The 13,700-nt window shown below is 37.3% G+C and overlaps 1 protein-coding gene across 2 annotated transcripts in view; it reads left to right on the plus strand.

Moving 5' to 3' along the window:
* SEPTIN10 (septin 10) overlaps nt 1–13,700 on the plus strand; it is a 74,015-nt gene that overhangs the window by 18,819 nt on the left and 41,496 nt on the right. For both annotated transcript variants that reach the window (XM_039224321.1, XM_039224322.1), the window contains exon 2: nt 7,090–7,158. In XM_039224321.1, the coding sequence (XP_039080252.1) occupies nt 7,090–7,158 (69 nt within the window). The remainder of the gene's footprint in view (nt 1–7,089; nt 7,159–13,700) is intronic.

Genomic DNA, 13,700 nt, shown 5'->3' on the forward strand with positions numbered 1-13,700 from the left:
GCTATTGTTGTGTCTGTAAGTTTAATGCATGTCTTCCCACAATACTAAAATTTAAATTGCAAGGATATTGGCTTATTCACCTTTGTTATTCTGTCTTGATGACGGAAAGTCTTTTAGTAAGTATTTTGTGCATTTGTGGAATAAATAAAAAGCAGTATATTGATAGTCTTCATACTGATTCCTCAGTATTCTTTTTTTCCCAGATATCCCATGTCAATTTTAAGTCATTTCATTTCATTTCATTTCATTTCATTTCATTTCATTTCATTTCATTTCATGTTTATTTGAAAGAGAGCGAGAGAAAGAGAGCATGCGAGAGAGCGCGTAAGCCAGCGGGGGTGGGGCAGAGAGAGAGGGAGACAGAATCCAAAACAGGCTGTAGGCTCTGGTGGCTGGGCTCAAACCCATCAACCTTGAGATCATGACCTGAGCGCAAGTTAGACGCTTAGCCGACTGAGCCTCTATTTTTTTACTTTATATAGAGTGTGTGCACAAGCCTGAGAGAGGGACAAAAAGAGAGAGAAAGAGAATCTTTAACAGGCTCCCCACTCAGCTTAGAGACCAGTGTGGGGCTCAATCTCATGTCCCTGGGATCATGACATGAGCTGAAATCAAGAGTCGGACTGTCAACCAACTAAGCCACCCAGGCGCCCCTAAGTCCTTTCAAGGAGTTTCTTCTATCTTCCCCCTTCTTCAGCTCCTTTTCCCATTTGATTTTCAAATTTGATTGGCTTTTTTTTTAAATCATGAGTCTGCAGGGAACGTCCTCCCTCTCCCAGGAATTCAGCTGTGTACTTTTCGTTTTAATAAGCTTTGAGATTTAGTTCTGAAAAATCTTTTCACATCAATTAAATGCAATTATGTTATGCCTTTCCTTACTTCCCCTTGTCTGAGCATGCAGTTTCCATGGCTCATTCTTCATATCACATACTTTTTCCTATTTGCTCATAGCTATACAGTCATAAAATCTGAGTCGAAAGAGACTTTAGAAGATCATTATTTTTGCTTCTCACTCAGTGAAGGAATTGGCTCTACCGTTCGTCTAGTTGATGACTGTGTCACTGTTGAATACCCCCAGTGCCACTAGCTGAATACTTCTGGGACAGCCCATTCCACTCTTGCTAGGCAGCTCTAGTCATTCAGTAATTTCTCCTCAATGTGTCAGATTGACCTCTCTAGTCCATTCATGCATCCTAAGTTTTCCCTTGGAGACTCATTTCCCTAAAACAGACTATAGATGTTTGAATGTACTTTGCTATATATATTTTAGCGTAGTGCTAAGGATGTTGGGAAAAAATTGGATTGCCTTGACTCACACAGTGCTAGAAAGTAATTTTTAGAAGGCTTCAGAACTTATGATAAGACCTGAAACCCTAAAAGAACTTGGAAAAAAACCTCAGGGTATGAAAAGATTTTTTTTAAGCTTCACATTTAAGGAAGAAACCAGAAATGAAAAGATGGATTGAACTCTGAAAATTAAAAAAGTCAGTGACAAACCAGGAAAAGATATTTGTAATACACATGATAAGCACAGTTATATCTAACAGCTTTTGTTAATAAGAGAAACAAGAGGGGCGCCCAGGTGGCTTAGTTGGTTAAGCGTCCGACTTTCGCTTAGGTCATGATCTCGCGGTTCGTGGGTTCGAGCCCCGCGTCGGGCTCTGTGCTGACTGCCAGCTCGGAGCCTGGAGCCTGTTTCAGAGTCTGTGACTCTCTCTCTGACCCTCCCCTGCTCATGCTGTCTCTCTCTCTCTCTCTGCTAGAAATAAATAAAACATTTAAAAAAAAAAATAAGAGAAACAAGAAAGGGATACCATGATGGGCAAATGGGGGAAAACATGAGCTTATGATTTATAAAAATATGCTGAAAAAATATTCAAAATACTGGACGTCAAATTAAGATGTCAGTGTTTGCCTGTGAAATTGACAAACACTTAAAAAGTTTCAGTATGCTTTATTGATGACTTCATAATGAAATGAACATAGAAATTTTACTTTTTGTTTTTTTTTTTGGTACATACTAATTTTGGAAATGTGAACAGGTATAGCCTTTTTGAGGGGCAGTTTGACAATATGTTTATATCTTTGATCAATAATTATATTCTAGGAATTTATCATGAGGAAATTACCAGATGTACAAAATGATTGATGTTTATTCAGGTGTGTCCCCTTGGATCCTCTGAGAAGCAGATGCTGAAGTTAAGAGTGTTAGAGATAGATTGGAAGTGGGAGGCAGGGAGGGGGAGGTAATGCTTGTAAGAGACAGGGAGGAAGCAGGACTGGAAAGGAAAAGCCCTTGGGCTCTGATGCAGATCTTGACAGCTGTGAAAGGAAAGAAGCTGGAGCAGAACCTGGCAGAGAGAGCCTCAGAGGGTATTCAGGTCTGGCAGTCTGGGCCAACCCAGTGGAGAGCTCTCTGACTGCCAGTTAGGGGGCACACCTAGTGCAGAAGGGGCCAGGCCCTGACACCCTCACTGTCTGTGCTTAGTCTTGGGCTAAGGGCTGCCAAGGAGGAGTGGCCTGAAGGCTCTGCAGCTGGAAGCTGTCAGCCAACTGCATTCTTTGTAGTCAAAGGGCAAGTTCTTGCTGGAAGGGAGGTGTAAGTACTATACCACAAGATGGATGTTCATTACAGTGTTATTAAAATGATGCAATTAGAAATAGTATTTTTCCTATAATAAACATAAAATACTCCATTTCTAATTAAGAGTGGGAAAGTAACTTCAAGATTGCATTTATTATTTTAAGCAGCCATGTACTACAGTAAGCTTTTGTTAACCTTGATACCCCTCCTTATCACATGAACTACTGTCAAGATTTTCCATGTCTTGATCTCTTGATACTGAATATTAGACTTTGTAGTTATCCTCTAACTTTTATATTTACTAGAGATGATGGTAAACGGAGGCTTTGATGGGATTTCGACTACCCCCAAGCTGCCTTAAACTGATACTGCCCTAAGGGAGATCCAGGCATGTACAAACAAGGCCAGTGTGTTGCTTTGCCTTAAACTACCCAGTCTTACTGGTTTCTGTTGAATTCTTTCTTTTTTTCCCTGGGTTGTAATTATCATCCACTTCTAGAATCAGGTAATGTTACTGCTTGTTTTTAGGAAAATTTTAGATCAGGACTCTTAAGTTTATTTTAAAGTTTCCTTAAACTCAAGATTTAATAAAATAATTTTAATCATTGAGTCTGTGGAATCTTTCAAAGAACTCTGCCTTTTCAAAGCCATAAGAAAGGCCTATGGTAATTATTTTGACCACTCTCTGCTTTTCATTCTCTCTTACTTTTTTTTTTTCTGTCCTTATGAACTCCAAGAAACACACAAGGGGACAGTTTGAAAACTTTGGTTCTTTTTCTTTGATTAATATTATAAAGATAAAAACTGTGGGAAAGTAAAGTTAAAATGAAGCTATTAAAACCAAGTTACATTTCTTTTCCTCCTAGGGCTCATTTTTATGCCTAGAGAAAGGGGTAGTTTCAAGAGTCTTTACAAGTAAGGAAACTTGTTATCTAAGGTGTTTTGTTAAAGAATCAGCAAATGTTTCCCCATAATTGACTTATAGGAAAAAGGTCTTCTACTGTATGTGTCCCTAGGGACCCCAGAACAAATTGTGTGCCACCTCTGTTGTATTGTTCATATTCCCCAAACTGAAATTTTGAAGAAGATAGGGCACCGTAACTTCCTCCAGTTACCTCAGAATGTTTTATCACTTTTACCCCCCATGATTCATTATATATTATAACTTTAGAAAAAGTGTGTTAGACTTTGCCAGGAATTGAAGGGACTGTATGTTTTTTCCTTCTAGGTAGTGTGTGTATAGATTTAAACATATGTGTATTTATGAATGTATGATGTATATATTTATTTAAAACAAAGTGTAAAACATATAGAAAAAGCAAACTGAGTAATCAAGTGTAGGTAGTGTTTTCGTTAGTCTAATTTGGAATGAGATTGTGATTGCCTGTCATGAGTTTGTGTTTCTCAGAGGTAACTTCTTAAGGTCAGGGCTGTGTCTTACTCCTCTTGTGACCATACTACCCAGCACAGTGATTTACACATAGTAAGTGATCATTGATATTGCAGACTGAAATTTCACTTCCAGTTTGTTTGTTTTTTTAATTTAGGGTTTGCCACTAGAAGGACTTGGTCAGCTCTTGTCCCCTTATTATTTTACCTTCAGTAATTTCCTGTTAATTTATTAAAAGCTTTGTATTCTAAAACTTGTTTTGGAAATTCAATTAGTCAGGTAGTACCAGTGGAAAATATTAAAAACAACTATTTATAATACTTTTATGTGACTCATTCATACTTCCTGATCAAAACTTTTATCCACAGAGATGTTAAGTAGACTTTTCTGGCAGGTATTCAGAAACACAGGAAATGAATAATTAAAAGCAGATCTTTGAAATGAACTTACATAAATGACAGAAATATAACCTAGGTTTTATTAGTCAGAATTTAATGATGAACTAGTACAAAACCTATCCTGTTTTTTAAGCAAGTTTTAATAATTATCAACCAAATTGCTTACTAAGCAAGCATTTAACAAAAATATGCTATTCATTACATCAAAACCCCAAAGCTACTTTCCTACCATATTTTTTTTTTTATATTAGGAAGTATCATTCATCATGAAATGTTCTACTCTCTTACTCAATTTATTTAAGGCAAGGCCCTGAACAGGGTCCTCAAACAGTTGTTTTCTGTAGCACTTCTTTGCCTTTACCAACAAGTCAGGTACTTGAGATAGACACTTCAAATTCCTCAATCAGCTGCTCATCTCTTGTCCTTAATCTGTTTCTCAATCTCATTTATAACCTCATTCATAATTGCAACAGGAGACCAATGAACTTTTTTTTTCTCTACCAAACTATTATACTAATGATTTACTTTCCCCAAATATGAAATTTTGCCTTGCTCCAGTGCTTAGGGATTTTTTTCTACCTTTAATGCCACCTTCTCTTTTGCTATATATACCACTTTCCTGACTCATTTCAATATTATTGTCTTCTCTGAAAACTGCTTTGGCCTTTAATGATCTCTTTCTCTATAACTACCACCGCTCTTTTCCCTTTGTTCTCACTTTTCTGTTCTGGCCTAGGAGAGGGACATGAGCTACTGCCTGTATGCCACACAATGACTAGAGGGGAGGGAGCTGGATGGAGGGAGTAAGGTGAAGTATATATAGTTAAAAAATAAAACCTTAGGCCAATTTGATGTGCTTTGTATCATTATGTATTTTTTCACCTTTTAAATTGTGAAAATATTGCTATTACCTGTGTTCATCACAGAGCTTTTGTTGTGTGCTTTTATTTAAGGACATCTTCCAATTGACAGGAATCATTTCATATTGGAACAATGGGTTCAGTTGTATATGTGGAGTGGTTAAGTGGTCAGCCTTCAAAAGCTTCTGTAACCCAGAATGTACAGAGGTAGATTGTTGTTAGCATTCTGTAAAATCCAGTTATAATATATACCTGTGTATCTGTGAGATTGTATTCACAATCCCAGTGTGTGTGTGTGTATGTATGTGTATGGGGGTATATGTGTGTATGGTGCCAGGAACACTATTCTCTTGCTACAGTGGTGAAGTTCTCTTCCTTTCATCCTACATGTGGTCAAAGCTGTTTATTGCGTACTATAAAGACTAGGAACTGCTTAAATAAAGATAGAACATCTACATATATTGTCATATACAAAACAATACTATACCACAAAACGAATGAAGTAGATCGGCATACTAGTGAAACAGTTTTCAGGAGAGATTAAAGTGAAAAAAATCACATTGTAGAGCAATAGGCCACGAACATTTACATAAGCAAGACACTTGCATATTCAACTATTCTCATACATGTATGGTCTGTCTCTGGAAGGATACATAGGTCTGCTGAGGTACTAGCAAATCCAGGGTAAGAAGGGAACTTACTTTGCACTATTTTCTTATTGGCACTGTTTGCATTTTTCTTACTACAATCCATATTACTACTTTTAAGAATTCCACATTTACTTAGTATCTTGTGCTGTACTCAAAAGTAGGACAGCAGGTTTTGAGGTAGCATGGCTTTGAAATCCTCACAACTTCTTTTGTGCCTCTTTTTCCCAATTCCTTACTGCTGCAAACAGTGAATGTGTGTTTAGTTTACAATTTGGGACAGTAGTGGAAAGAATATCTGCTTTGCAGGCAGATCAGACCTGTGTATACTGTGTATACAGTATATCTACAGTATACTGGCTTTTATGATTTGGGGTAAGTTATTTAATTTTATAGGATCCTTGAATATGTAGAGCTCAGAAAATAATTTATGTACTTAACTAAGAAAATATACATAGTGATTTGCATATAATAGGAATTCTATAAATGATAATTATTTTTATTTTAGTTGGATAACTAAGGGACTTTTAAAATTTTTAAAAATTTTTTAATGTTTATTTTTGAGAGGGAGAGACAGAGTGCAAGCAGGGAATGGGCAAAGAGAGAGAGGGAGACACAGAATCCAAAGCCGGCTCCAGGCTCTGAGCTGTCAACATAGAGCCTGACGTGGGGCTTGAACCCATGAACAGTGAGATCATGACCGGGGCCGAAGTTGGATGATTAACCCACTGAGCCACTCAGATGCCCTGAGTCTTGTTCAGATTTTTAAATTTCTGCTTTTCTAACTATACTGAAACTGGATCATTAACATTTGTATTTACCCTGGCATCCTTCTGTGGAATAACCACAAGTTTGAGTATCTTCTTGGCTCTTAGAGTATTTTTTTTTAGTGAAATAGCTTATTTTCCCTTTTTAATCCTGCAAAGTCTTTTAAATAAAAGCAATGTGCTTTGTTTTCATGGATGTAAATGGGAGTTTACTCTTTTATAATATTTTTCCATATTTGGGTAAGTATTTTAATATATATTATATGTTGCATATATTTATCCAGCAAGGAAACCATGGTTTTAAGCATGAGTCAATTGTGTAGATTAAAAGTGACAACTTTATGATTATAAAAATATTAGAATTCCTTTTTAACATGGATATATCATTTAGATACAGGGTTTTTTAGAGTAATATCTTTTTAAATATTTTTTTTCTTTTTCAGCTCTTTCAGTCTCACATGCCAACAAAAACAACTTGTCCATCCTCACAAATATCTGATGATGAGCAGAAAGTGAGTATATCTTTTAAACAGAGCCATATTATATTCTACATGCCTCTAGGATTTCAAAGTAACTACTCAGAGACCTGACAGACTTTTGTTTGTACCTTGAATATAACTTAACTTTTATGTTGATTGAAATTAAAAATCAATAATAGACTGAATACTTGTTGAGTGTTCTCCTTGTCTCTTTCCTATGGGACATGAAACAAATTAAAATTCTTGACTGTTTCTGCAGCATTCAGTAGAAAGACAAACACTGCTTTTGCTGGGCATACTTGCAGAACTTGGTGAATGTAGAGAAGTCCTTTAATGACAAGAGTGTAGGAAGTCGCCTGGTGGTCTTGTCAGATGCCTTCCTGAGTGTGAGATCAAGCCCTTAATGCTTCCAAGGTTATTCTAAGTGTGCTTGCATAGGAGGGATGTGTTTTGGTAAATCATATTGAAAATATATTTAAAACAGAGGAATTATATTTAACTTGGTGAAAGAGATGAGTTGATGACTTTTTAAATAAAATATGGCAAATACAAGGATGGGTAATTCAGTAAGTTTAAATGATTTCTTTTAGTTCTGTGCCCAAATGAGGCCTCTTCTTGCCTTTTCCCTCTTCCTTCACATATACTAAGGTCCCCATGGCTTTGATAAATTATAGTTTGACCACCAAACTACCATCCTTTTTATCTTTTTTTCTCTCATTGGTAATAATAGTCTGCCCCATTTTTATTTTTTTATTTTATTATTTTATTTTTTTTTAAATGTTTTATTTATTTTTAGGAGAGAGAGAGAGAGAGAGACAGCGTGAGCAGGGGAGGGTCAGAGAGAGAGGGAGTCACAGACTCTGAAACAGGCTCCAGGCTCTGAGCTGGCAGTCAGCACAGAGCCCGACGCGGGGCTCGAACCCACGAACTGCGAGATCATGACCTAAGCGAAAGTCAGACAGTTAACCGACTAAGCCACCCAGGCGCCCCATTAATCCTTTAGTGATAAATGAACTGAGTTGTCATTGCTTAGTCCTCATTTTCTCTGGTTCCTGTTCTTCAGTAAATTATGGTGACCGCTGCCACATTTGAGGAACTTTTTTTTCCATGACCTACGATCTTCTAGCTTTAGAACCAAAAGGGATTCTACAGGCCATTTAGTTAAAGTTTTATCTGATACACATGTGCTTGGGTAAAAATTCTAACAAGTATTCTAATCTTGAATACTTTCATTACTGGGAAGCGTAGTGTTTCACTTTCTTTTTATTAATGATAAAGATAACATACTTATATGACTAAAGGGGTTCCCAAAGGGCAGAAATGAGAATACAGTATACTTACTAGTTTTCTATTACCGCATAACAAATTGCCATGAATTTAGCTTCTTAAAACAACACCTATTTATTAGCTCATAGTTCTGTAGATCATAAAACTGGGTCGGCGTAGCTTGCTTCTCTGCTCATGGTCTCACTCAAGATGTTGGCTGGCTGCGTTCTTATCTGAAGCTCCCCTTCAGACGCTTTTAGGTTGTTGGCAGAATTTAGTTTCTTGCTGGCTGGTTGCTGTCAGCTCGAAAAGAACATTCTTCCATCCTTGCTATATGGCTCTCTGTCACTCATGCAACAGGGGAGAACTAATGTCAAATCCCCTTCAGGTTTCACATCTCTTTCACCTGAAAGATCCCAGTCCATTTTAAGGGCTCACCTTATTAGTTCAGACCCACCAAGGATAATCTCCCTTTCTTAGGTTAACTGATTTGGGACCTTAATTACATCTGCAAAATCCCTTCATAGCAGCACCTAGTTTCTGTTTGCTTGAAAAAATAGAAGGTGTGAGTACACCAGAAGGCATGAATCTTGGGGTCCCTCTTAGATTTCTACCTACCACACACAGTAACAAGTGAATCTTTCTAACTTACCTCCAAGACCACTCCCTCAACCTACAAATCCATTCCCCAGTAATAACCACTCTCAGGGAAACATTTTCTTCCCTAAATATATAGATAAGAATATATGAAAAAATAATACTTTTTTTTTAGTCAAATCACAGTAAAAAAAAATCACGTAGTTTTTGAGTCTTAACCATGTTGTGGCATGATTCAGTATTCTATTGTATGGATATACTACATTTTATTTATCCATTCAACAATTGTTAGATATTTTTGGTTGTTTCTAGTTTTTGACTATTTGGACTAAAGCTGCTATGAGCATTCATGTGTATGGATGGATGTTTTTATTTATCTTCGATACCTTTAGTTAGGGATTTTTGGTTATATTGTAACGTCTTTTTAACTTTATAAGAAACTACCCACCTGTTATTCAAAGTGGCTGTACCATTTTGCCTTTGTACCAGCAAATTTATCAGAATTCCACTTGTTCTTCATAATTTATAATACATGACATTATATGCCTGTTAAATTTTAGACATTTGAGTGGGTATTCAGTGGTATTGTACTGTAGTTTTAATTCACATTTCCCTGATAATGTTGAGCACTCTTTTTTTCTTACATAGTTTACTGTCAAGTTGGTTTCCATATAACACCCAGTGATCATCCCAGCAAGTGCCCTCCTCGATGCCTCTCCCACACCCCTGTCAGCCCTCAGTTTGTTCTCAGTATTCAAGAATATCTCATGGTTTGACTCCCTCCCTCTCCCCAACTATTTTTCTACCCTTCTCTTCCCCCCCTCTGTTAAGTTTCTCCTGTTGCACTTATGAGTGCAAACATATGGTATCTGTCTTTCTCTGCCTGACTTATTTCACTTAGCATAACACCCTTGAGTTTCATCCACATGGCTACACATGGCCAGATTTCATTCTTTCTGATGGCCATGTAGTATAGATAAACCACATCTTCCTGATCCATTCATCAGTTGATGGACATTTAGCTTCTTTCCATGATTTGGCTATTGTAGAAAGTTTTGCCATGATCATTGGGATACATGTGCCCCTATGCATCAGCACTCCTGTATCCCTTGGGTACATTCCTAGCAGTGCTATTGCTGGGTCATAGGGGAGTTCTATTGTTAATTTTTTGAGGAATCTCCACAGTGTTTTCCAGAGGGGCTGCACCAGTTTTACATTCCCAACAACAGTGTAGGTGGGTGCCCGTTTCTCCACATCCTCGCCAGCCTCTATACTCTCCTGATTTGTTCATTTTAGCCACTCTGACTGACATGAGGTGGTATCTCAGTGTGGTTTTGATTTGTATTTCCCTGATGAAGAGCGATGCTGAGTATTGTTTCATGTGTTTGTTGGCCATCTGCATGTCCTCTTTGGAGAAGTGTCTGTTCATGTCTTCTGCCCATTTCTTCACTGGATTATTTGTTTTTCCAGTGTGGAGTTTGGTGAGTTCCTTATAGATTTTGGATACCAGCCCTTTATCTTATATGTCATTTGCAACTATCTTTTCCCATTCTGTCTGTTCCTATTAGTTTTCTTGATTGTTTCCTTTGCCATGCAGAAGCTTTTTATCTTGATGAAGTCCCAGTAGTTCATTTTTGCACTTGATTCCCTTGCCTTTGGGGATGTGTCAAGTAAGAAATTGCAGCGGTTGAGGTTGTTTCCTGCTTTCTCCTTTAGTGTTTTGATAGTTTCCTGTCTCACATTCAGGTCCTTCATCCATTTTGAGTTTATTTTTGTGTATGGTGTAAGAAAGTGATTTAGTTTCATTCTTTTGCACGTTGCTGTCCAGTTCTCCCAGCACCATTGGTTAAAGAGGCTGTCTTTTTTCCTTTGGATACTCTTTCTTTGTCAAAGATTAATTGGCTATACATTTGTGGGTCCAATTCTGGGTTATCTATTCTATTTCATTGGTCTGTGTGTCTATTTTTGTGCCAATACCATACTGTCTTGATGATGACAGCTTTGTAGTAGAGGCTAAAGTCTGGGATGGTGATGCCTCCCGTTTTGATTTTATTATTCAGTATTACTTTGGCTATTCAGGGTCTTTTATGGTTCCATACAAATTTTAGGATAGTTTGTTCTAGTTTTGAGAAGTATGCTGGTGCAATTTTGATTGGAATTGCATTGAATGTGTAGAATGCTTTAGGTAGTAATGACATCTTAACTATATTTATTCTTCCTATCCATGAGCATGGAATGTTTTTCCATTTCTTTGTGTCTTCTTCAATTTCCTTTATAAGTTTTCTCTAGTTTTCATCATACAGATCTCTTGTATCCTTGGTTAGGTTTATTCCTAGGTATTTTATGGTTTTTTGTGCAACTGTGAATGGGATCAGTTTCTTGATTTCTTTCTGTTGCTTCATTGTTGGTGTATAAAAATGCAACTGATTTCTGTACGTTGATTTTATACCCTGCAACTTTGCTGAATTCGTGGATCAGTTCTAGTACATTTCTGGTAGAGTCTGTCGGGTTTTCTATGTAGAGTATCATGTCATCTGCGAAAGTGAAAGTTTGAATTGCCAGTTCTGATGCCTTTGATTTCCTTTTGTTGTCTGATGGCTGATGCTAGGACTTCCAGCACTATGGTAAACAACAGTGGTGAGAATGGACATCTCTGTCATGTTCCTGATTTCAGGGGAAAGCTGTTTTACCCCATTGAGGATGATATTAGCTGTGGGCTTCTCATAAATGGCTTTTATGATGTTTAAGTAGGTTCCTTCTATCCCAACTTTCTTGAGGGTGTTTATTAAGGACGGATGTTCTATTTTGTCAAATGCTTTTTCTGCATCTATCGACAGGATCATATGGTTTTTATCTTTTCTTTTGCTAATGTGATCTATCACATTGATTGATTTGCAAATATTGAACCAGCCCTGTAACCCAGCGATGAATCCCACTTGATCTTGGTGGATAATTCTTTTTATATGCTGTTGAATTTGATTTGCAAGTATCTTGTTGAGGATTTTTGCATCCATATTCATCAAGGATATTGGCCTGTAGGTCTCCTTTTTTGCTGGGTCTCTGTTTGGTTTGGGAATCAAAGTGATGCTAGCTTTGTAGAATGAGTCCAGATGTTTTCCTTCCATTTGTAATTTGTGGAATAGCTTGAGAAGAATGGGTATTAACTCTGATTTAAATGTCTGGTAGAATTCCTCAGGGAAGCCATCTAGCCCAGGGCTCTTATTTGTTGGGAGAGTTTTGATAAGTGATTGAATTTCTTCACTAGTTATGGGTCTGTTGAGATTTTCTATCTCTTCCCATGTGAATTTCGGTTGTGCATGCGTGTTTAGGAATTTGTCCATTTCTTCTTAGTTGTCCAGTTTGTTGGCATATAAATTTTCATGGTATTTCCTAATAATTGCTTGTATTTCTGAGGGGTTGGTTGTAATGAGTACATTTTCATTCATGATTTTGTCTCTTTGAGTGTTCTCTCTTCTCTTTTTGAGAAGCCTGCCTAGAGGTTTATCAATTTTGTTTTTTTTTTCCAAAAACCTACTCTTGGTTTCAATGATCTGTTCAATTGTTTTTTTGGATTCTATATTGTTTATTTCTGCCCTGATCTTTATTATTTCTCCTTCTGCTGGGTTTGGGGTGCTCTTGCTGTTCTGCTTTAGTTCCTTTAGGTGCACTGTTAGATTTTGTATTTGTACTTTTTCTAGTTTCTTGAAATAGGCCTGGAGAGCAATGTACTTTCCCCTTAGGACTGTCTTTGCTGCATCCCAAAGAGTTTGGACTGTTGTGTTTTCATTTTCATTTGTTTCCATATATATATATATATATATATACACATATATATATATATATATTTTTTTAAATATTTTTACTTATTTCTAGGAGAGAGAGAGACAGCGTGAGCAGGGGAAGGTCAGAGAGAGAGGGAGACACAGACTCCAAAACAGGCTCCAGGCTCTGAGCTGGCAGTCAGCACAGAGCCCGACGCGGGGCCTGAACCCACGAACTGCGAGTTCATGACCTAAGTGAAAGTCGGACGCTTGACCGACTAAGCCACCCAGGCGCCGCTGTTTCCATATATTTTTAAATGTATTCTCTGACTGCCTGATTGGCCCATTCGTTCTTTAGTAGGGTGTTCTTTAACCTCCATGATAGATATTTCTCCATTCCCTTACTTTCAATCTGAAGGTGTCCTCAGATCTAAAATGAGTCTCTTGTAGACAGCAGATAGAATGATTTTGACTTTTTATCCATTCTGCTACCCTATGTCTTTTGATTGTAGCATTTAGTTCATTTACATTCAGTGTTATTGAAATATGTGGGTTTAGAGTCATTGTGTTCTCTGTAGGATTCCTTCATGTAGTGGTGTCTCTGGTACCTTGTGTTCCTTGCAACATTTCTGTCATAGAGTCCCCCTCAGGATTTCTTATAGGGCTGGTTTAGTGGTGATGAATTCTTTCAGTTTTTGTTTATTTGGGAAGACTTTTAGCTCTCCTTCTTTTCCAACTGACAGTCTTGGTGGATAGAGGATTCTTGGCTGCATGTATTTTCTGTTCACAACATTGAAGACTTTTTGCCATTCCTTTCTGGCCTGCCAAGTTTCAGTAGATAATTCTGCAACCACCCTGATATGTCTCCCTTTGTATGTTAGGGTCCTTTTATCCCCAACTGCTATTTGAATTCTCTCTTTATCCTTATATTTTACAAGTTTCCCAATGATA

This window comes from Hyaena hyaena, unplaced genomic scaffold, assembly GCF_003009895.1.
Source record: "Hyaena hyaena isolate Hyena2069 unplaced genomic scaffold, ASM300989v1 scaffold_1596, whole genome shotgun sequence".
Classification (NCBI taxonomy): Eukaryota; Metazoa; Chordata; class Mammalia; order Carnivora; family Hyaenidae; genus Hyaena; species Hyaena hyaena.